Source organism: Phalaenopsis equestris, unplaced genomic scaffold (genome assembly GCF_001263595.1).
Source record: "Phalaenopsis equestris unplaced genomic scaffold, ASM126359v1 Scaffold000002, whole genome shotgun sequence".
NCBI lineage: Eukaryota > Viridiplantae > Streptophyta > Magnoliopsida > Asparagales > Orchidaceae > Phalaenopsis > Phalaenopsis equestris.
Window position 1 is genome coordinate 65,615,266 of NW_018164444.1, and position 8,779 is coordinate 65,624,044.

Consider the following 8,779-nt stretch of genomic DNA (forward strand, 5'->3'; position numbering starts at 1 on the left):
TCCGACTCTCCGAATTGCGAAGTTTTGTGCGCGGGAGTGCGAATTGTGCAAAATGTCACCCTAAGGCTCAGGAAGGTCCTATAGAATTCCTTTTGAGTTTCCTCATGTTGCTTTCACCCTTCGTGCTAGAAGTTGATACCACACACGCGAAACTACAAAAGATGACAGAAGTAGGTCGAACTTCTAAAATGAGGTGGGTCCCATTTCTAAGGTTCTAAGATAGTCAAGGGGAGATCCCTAAGGCTAGATCTTAATCCCTAAGAGGGAGACTAGACCTCACTAAAAATGAGGTCAACAAGCTGAGAGCAATGCACTACTTGATAGCACACTTACAAAAGAATATTATCGAAGTGGAGGAATGAATGATGCTAGGGTATTAGATAAGTTCAGTCTTTAGTCCAAGCTGGGGCGTCTTCATCAATTATCATAAAATGAGGGGCCAGATAGAAAGAATAACACAAGTAAAAGAACAATTCTAGTACAGCCAAGGTTCTTTAACCTAAAAGGTAAAGGACTACGTTCCGAAACAAAGCTAAAAGGAAAACTCCAGCCAAACTAATAATAAAAAAGTTAAAAATCTAAAAGGAAAACTCCAGCCAAACTAATAATAAAAATGTTAAAAACAGGTGTTGTTGTATCGTCTTTAATCCAAAGGCCAACAAGCTGACAATTGAAATGAAGACTTACCTGCATTCGCGGCAAAATTGACTGTGGTTGCATTGTAGCTGACATATTAGTGATCTGAAATAAAGATAAGACCGTCAATTAGATAGAAATTTCAACTTTTTATTCCAAGTTCAAATGCCATTAACAATTCTTGAAATGAAACATTAAAATCATGCATGCCATAAAAAAAACATTGTCAGCCAATCTTTATAATCATTATCATTATTAGTATTATCCTAACTATTTGGGGCCAATATCATGAATCTCTATCTTCCAAGTATTCCTATATGAGTTTTTCCAAGATGTTGACACCTTCTCCCGAAAACTTCAACAGCAAGTTTATCTACTCATCTAACAGGGGCATTTTTGGTCTAACTGTAAAACAATCTGAAAAATATAATATTTTCCATTGATAGAAAGATGGCAGCCAAACATCATACAAAAGCTTCATAACCTACATAGGTGCCACATCATCACAAAAACTGGTACCCAAATGCTCAGGTCCATCAAAACAGATCTTCTAGCCATAAACATGGAATAAAATACTATTAATATTTAATACACTATTTATCGCAACGCAATATCTAATAAGAAAACTACGATAGTGTTCCTCTCCACGCTGATTTGAGCGTCATCATAGAAAAATTTCGATGAACACAAATAATTCAACAAACGATTCCAATCTTAGAATACAGTATAGCAGAATATATGACATTTAGCACCCTGTACAACATTGCATTATCAAAAAATAACATGCCGGTGGTCGTAGCAACTTTTTTTTTCTAACCAATTGAGAATTTGGAGATGTCTGAGCAGCATTGAACAAGGCACTATTTGCAGACCCAGTATATTGGTTCAACTGGTTTCTTAGTTGGCCTCCTTGGGTTATCTGGTTTTGTGCGATGTTATGTTGAATATGTGTAGATTGAAGTTGTCTGTTTTGAAACTGTTGCTGGGACAAAGTTTGAGGATACTGCATTTGATGTTGTCCAGGCACCTATTATGAAGATGCATTTACCTTAGATATTTAGAAAAGTAAAAAAAGAACTTTTCATGCACAACAGAACACAAGAACATTAGCGAAACAAAAGGCTCTGAATCAAAACCGGTTGAAACTTCTGCTGGCCTTGTCCCTGTAAATCATGTAACTGAGACATAGTACCCTGCAGCAAAACAAATCTTCAAAATAAGTCGCTAAATAGATGATGTTGATTTGTTAAAGCATATAATTTCACAAGAAATAAGTCTAACAAACCAGAAAAATTGCCGTCTAAAGAAGCAGGCATAAACCAAATTACTTTTAAGGAGGCGTATTAACATATAGAACAAAGGCAAAAAGTTGGTAAGCATAGATGAGAAGACCATTCTAGATCATCTAATAGTTCTGCGCCTGAAGTTCTATTGGTAACCAGAATGTAATTTTTTAGTTCAGAAAAACAAATAGAATAGAATGTGCTTTCGAATCATCCATGTTAAATAATTTCAAATGATGTCTACGGAAACTGATGAAAGAATGTAGCATGAACGGGCAATTGATCAGATAATCATAGAGAGGCAATAGAAATTATCATTGTCTATACTTCCTAGATGAGCTAAAGCAAAGATTAAAGAATAATGAGGCCATCCACTTACAATAAATTATTATCGAAGTTGAAATTAGCTTTCTGGCCCGTATAAGCTTGTTTGCTATTTCGCTTTTAGACAATTGTCATACTACTGTTTAGCAATTTGCTATCTTGCTGCTTTATGTGGCAATGAGCAGCCCTTTATAACGGGATTCACTAGAATGTGGTAGTTTGTAACTATTATCTAAATTTTTCAAAAGTGAAAAATTTATAATTCCTCCAACTCTACAGCGATATTTTACAAATATATAGTCGCCAAAACGGACCCTCAACACTACACAAACTCATGCAGAGTCAATCATGTAGAGATTGACAAAGAAGCTTGCCATCTGGAGCAAATAATTAGCCAATGGAAACTTCTGCCTTACAAATAAATATTTATTAGAAAACATCACTCTTAAATAGCCTTTATATTTTAAAAGTATGCAAAAACACCATTTACCAGAAAAAAAACAATGCCTAAGAATATTGTAGAAGAGGTCACAAAGAGACAATTTTTCAAAATTACATAAAATATATGCAAGACTTCAAGAATCCCTTAGATGAACAAGATGTTTTTTCTAGACTTGTTATAGATCAAAATAATATCAACATAGACAATAGCAAATCACCAATGAAAGAATGGACATGTTCATAGTTCTCATCAAATACCAGGTGCACAGGACAAACCAAAGGCATAAAGCCAATAAATTTTTATTAATGCAAATAGTTTGTCACAAATCTCCCTCACACATCCAAGTTTGATTATAAAAATCTTGAGGAATTTTCAAAAATATCAAAACTTTACAAATCACGTCAAACATATCTAAGAAAGTGAAGCATATATTTGATAGTTGCGGATTTTAGGAGGAAAAACACACTAATTTTCTTGTTAAGCAAATACCAAATATATATATGCAACTCAGACCTACGATTAATTTCTACCCCTCAAATGTAACAGTGGACCTAAGATTTCTTAAACTGTGGGTGGGCTCATGTGGTCCACGATTATATGCATATCAACACTCCCCTCAAGTTGGGTTGTATATGTCATACGTCTCAAACTTTTTTTGTTGAGATCACTAAAGTGGTGCCGAGGAAGAACCTTGATAAGGATGTAAGCAATCTGACACGGAGTTGGGATATAGCTTAGCTGGACAACCTCTGCATTGACCTTTTCAGAGATAAAGTGTGTCAATCGCTATATGTTTGGTTTGATCATGGTGTACAGATTCTTTGAGATACTGATAATTGATTGACCATCAGTGAATATCTTAAAAGTGTTTTAGTTCTCCATGTGAAGTTCCACTAGTAATTTCTTTAGCCACATCCCTTCACAAATTCCTAGGGATAGGGTATAATACACAGATTATGCACTACGTCTTGCCACTAAAGCTTACTTTTTCCTTCTCCAGATAACCAGGCTACCCCATGCAAATGAACAATAATCTATGGTAAATCTTTTGTTGCTCAGTTCTTCTGCCCAGCTAAAAGCAATATAGATCACAATATCACAATTCTCAGTATTCTCGAATATCAATCCACATCTTGGAGTCATCTTTAGGTACCCCTCATGATTCGAAAGGCTATCTTTAGATGATCTTCACTTGGATCGTTCATATGTTGGCTCACTACACCCAAAAAAAAACAATCTCAAATCTCACATGTGACAGATAAATGAGTTTCCTCACAAGGCTTTGATACCTCACTTTTCACTTGGGGTGTTACCCTGTCCTTTAAATGCTCGTCTATCAGAATCCATAAGAGTATTTGTTGGTTTGCATCCTAAACATTCATGTATCCTTTAATAAGTCAATGATATATTCTCTCTGGGACATGACAATGCCTCCTTTGAATCTGACTACTTCCATTCCCATAAAGTATCTTAAAATACCAAAACTCAGAATTCATTACTATTTTAATTGTTTCAAGTTCCCTTACGTCGTTCCTGTAAGAGTATCATATACACAATAAGGATGACTATCATTCCTTCTTAATTTGATTTCTCAACAAAGTATAATCAGCCTGACACTGATAGAAACCATTGGCAAGAATAGCCTTGTTGAACCTTTCAAACCATATTCTGATAGATTATTTCAACCCATAAAAAGATTCATTTAGCTTGCACACAAGCTGGTTATTTGTATTGTTCTTTAATTACGGAGGTATATGATACATCTCAACACCAAAATCAACGAACAAACCACAACAAAATCGCAATATATGGGTGGAAAACACATATAATGGTTGCCCTTGCAACAAAGGAAAAAACATGTAAGATATAAAGATGATCTACTTTCGAGATGTAGATCGGCCCTCCCACACTCTAGACGTGGCTAGGAACAACACCAAAAGGAGAAAAACACGACAACCACAAAATAATATATGAAAATAAACAAACCCTAGGTTCCCCCTTTAATAGAATCCTCATACGCCATTTGAAAAAATTTCTTCTAAACTTCCCTCCAAACTCTCCTCAATTTCTCTTTCTTGAATATGTGAATATGGCCCGAATAGACCCCACCACCTCCTTTGCTTCCTCTGTGCCTCGCCCGGGTCCCTCCCCTTCTTCTCGCAACAAAAGTCGACCCGCCTGTGGGCCGGCTATGCTTCAATTGGTCGGTCCTTCTTGGACTGGCCCGTCTGTGGACGTAACATTACTATAATCCCAAAAAAGTACCTTGTCCCCAAGGTGGAAAAATGAAAACTGCTTGTGAATAACCTTGTAAAGCTCCCATGTCGCTCCATAGTTTAACAGTCTTTTCTACTTAGCCAATATCTCATTCGCTCCCCTTACTCCTCGGCGCACTCCTTCAATCTCTAATGGTTCCAGAATCACCTCCAAGTCCACCGTCAGCGTAGCGCAGATCATCGTTGATCTCCAATTGCTCATCTCAACTGGGATACTTGGAAGATGAGGTGTAACGCAGATCATGGTGGTAACTTCAAACGGTAGACCACTCTTCTGATGCGTGTCATCACCTCATAAGGCCCAAAGTGTCTCAGTGAAAGTCTCTCGCTTCTCCTCCTGACCAGTATCTTCTGTCTGTAAAGCTTGAGCTTCAAGTAGATCATGTCCTCTAGTTCGAATTGCACCTTTCATGTGTCCATTCACTTTCCACTCCATGATTTATTGAGCCTTCAGAAGATGCCCCTTGAGCTCTGCTATTATCATGTCCCTCTTCTCCAAGTACTGATCAATGTTGGATACTGGTGGTGTTATAGTGTCAAATCCACCATGTTAGCTCTGAATTCCTTGTTGTAACGAGTTTAAGTTTTCTAAGGTGTCAGGTTATAATGTCAAATCCAACGGCTCTATGGTTATATTTCTTCAGATATTTTATAGGGAACATGTTGAAGTTGTACAGTGTATAGCATAATATTAGAGTATGTAGCACATGACAAGCAGTAGAGTATGCAATAAAGGCAAAGCAGTAGAGTATGCAATAAAGAGAACAGTACAACATGCGGTGTAAAGGAAAAGTAAGAAGTACAGCAGATAGGTGATTTTCAAGAAAGTAACATGTTGTAAACACAAAGCAAACTTGTACACCTGGGAGATCCGCAGCTCCTTAGGTGTAATTGATGCAATCAACTACAAGCAACAAAATTTGAGGAAACAGACTGAAATGCTTTATATAAACGAAGTAAAGAAACATTACCCAGAAATCTCGAAAAAAATCATCAAAAGATTCGCAACAAGAAATATACGAGGAAATCGACGAATTGACGAATCGATGAAAATCGTAGAAAACAAGGGAAAATCCCGAAAAGAGACCACGAGTGCTTTGTCCGAAAATCCCAAGAAAACATATGAAAAAGTCTGAAAAGAGGGGACCGCAAGCACTCGGGTCGAGGCTGGGCTCAACTATATAATAGTATTCAAGGGTCGTCGAAGGCTACTCAGTCATCCGGCTGTATAAAGTCTGCCACTCAACTAAGAGGGTGTCTTATCGAACCTAACTCAGGAGGATACTCCTTAGCCCAAACAGGTAATCAACAGGTGGACAACTAATGTTTAAAATGTATTTAAAATTTATATTTTTAGCATGCACATAAGTTTCAAGCATACAAAAGGGGTTGTATCAATTTTATTTGTAGCGAAAAATATATTTTTATTTTAGAAAAAGGTGTATATGTTCTTATCAAATTTGTTTTTTTATCAATTTTGAAAAGTAGTTGTCCACGAGTCGATCGCGCTGTGAGGCGTAGGGCCACCAACAACCTAAGAAGGTTCGGGTCAACTCCCGCAAGTCTTATGTTGGTGAATTATACCGTAATTCTACAGCTCACCAGGATCCTGAATCGGATCTCGATGTCGTGGGATGACATATCATTATGCTCTGTCTCCGCTGTACCTTTGTCATCACCTCCCTAAGCCCCAAAACAAAACCGACCTACTTGCGACCTTGCTTGATAGTTTCACGTATAGCAAAAGGCTATACATAGACACTTATGTATCAGACATAAGCATAAAAAACCGAACCAAGAAGCAAGGAAAAAAAGAACAAAAATGGGGTGAGAGAGAGGGGGGACTGATCTACCTAAAACATCGAAAGGAACGATGGATGAATCAGCTCTCAAAACTTGTAACGAAAAGACCTAAAAAGGTAGGCCCTAGGATCAATCGAAAGGAGGACAGCAACTAAGGCTCTCGGCCAAGGCAACCCAAAGGATCAAGAGGCTCACAGCTAAGGCAGTAAACAGGGCCCAGAAAAGAGAGTAGAGGGTCACGGGTAAAGCCAGCAAAAGCACAACCGAGATCCAAACTAGCTCATAGGTAGGGGCCAAAACAAACCAATCCAAACTCCCTATAGGAAGCTCACAATCGCAGATGGGAAGGTGGAACCCAACACAACACGGATGGAGGACAAAGAAGAAACATACCTATATCTACTAATCTCACGGTTAGAGGGCAGAACCGAAAACCACAAGGACAGTACCCACCGAGCAAGGCTCATGACCAAGGTAGCAAAAGGAAAACCACCCCAGGTATTGCCAAAGTGTTGCCTTTGATATACATAAGAGAGTTAATGGACAAGTCTTCATAAATCATCCAAACCGGCTCCAATTTTCATAAGAAATATGCTCAATTTATTTTGATCACCTCACTCTATAGATAGTGCAAATACATATATTTTTGGATGGCAAACTTGATTCATCAACAACATTCAAGTCACCCTAAGTTCAACAGGAAGAGCCAAACAACCTCAGATGACCTACCAACAAGTTCATGGGCGGAGCTAAGAACAAGCATGGACCAACTCCACTACAAGCCTTCGGGTAAGAGCAGAAAAAGACACAAAACAGGCCCCCAACAAGCTCTCGGGTAAGAGCACAAAAAGAAAATAAACAGGCCCCCAACAAGCTATCGGGTAAGAGCAGAAAGAGGGCACAAGACAAGCCCTCAACAAGAGCAAAGAAGACGCAAAACAACCTCTCCAACAAGCCTTTTGAATAATGACAGCACAAAGCACAAGTCAGGTCCTAGGACAGGGGTCATAGCCCAACACAAACCACCAAACAAACTCCCAAGGCTAGAGACCGCAGCCTCCACAGCAAGGTAAACCAAGGCTATTCACGGGTAGGGAGCAACTAAGCATTGAAAATGAATCCCCAAAATAAGCCTCGAAACAAATATCCCCTCCAGCATACATTGCGAGCAAAGACAACAACAATAGAGGAACAATATCGAGCCCCAAACCGAGTCACATATCACACTAAAATGGGGTCCAGGTAAGTAACAAGTTGCAGCCCCATGATTTTCCAAATTAAGCCCTCAAAACAAAATAGAGACAGGCCATCATAAGGCGAAGCAGAACCCCTCACAAGGATAAAATCGCTGCCCAGCACAAAGCCAACCGTGAGACCCAAAACGAGACCTAAAAACCAAACCATTAGAGCAAGGTGGAACCGAGCCCAGCAGGGGCCAAAACTAAGCCCAACATTAAAATAGGATATAGCACTGCAGACATTCAAAACCGCGGTCATGTAAATCTCCAAGCTGATTCATCAAAACAGAATAAAATCGAGTCATTACAAGGCAAAACCGGGTCATCCAAAGGCTAAAGAAAAGTCCTCATGCCTTTAAAACATCAGTATATGGAGCCAAGATAGGTTTTTAACTATAACAGTAATATATAAAGTATTTTAGGCCACCAATTGTTCTAAGCATGAATCAACTTCCCTCAAACATCCAAGCATGAAAGATGTCCCCCCTCGAGGGGTCAAATCAAACTATTAAAGCAAACTATACAACCTTTCCCAAATCAAAGTGAACTTATTCATAACATGCACTTTAAGCAAAAGAAAGTTATACGATGCCAAAACCAAGCCCCCAACATATATGAAGGGCCAAATAAACTCTCCAACATCTCATGCTAAATTAGAACAAATGAGGAGTTTCATGATACATATCCCAACATGCTTGAGAGAGGAGCCAACATTATCTCAAAGCCACATTTTAACATTTCTGATTTGCTTGAACAAAAAGAAAAGAGAGGAGCCAA

The 8,779-nt window shown here is 38.5% G+C and overlaps 1 protein-coding gene across 1 annotated transcript in view; it reads right to left on the reverse strand.

Annotated features, from left to right (window-relative positions):
• Positions 1 to 8,779, reverse strand: part of LOC110021349 (mediator of RNA polymerase II transcription subunit 8) — a 73,069-nt gene that overhangs the window by 20,897 nt on the left and 43,393 nt on the right. Inside the window, exons 8-10 of the mRNA XM_020719809.1 lie at positions 1,773 to 1,829; positions 1,454 to 1,663; positions 688 to 741 (exon numbers count right to left, since the gene is read on the reverse strand). Of these exons, the coding sequence (XP_020575468.1) occupies positions 688 to 741; positions 1,454 to 1,663; positions 1,773 to 1,829 (321 nt within the window). The remainder of the gene's footprint in view (positions 1 to 687; positions 742 to 1,453; positions 1,664 to 1,772; positions 1,830 to 8,779) is intronic.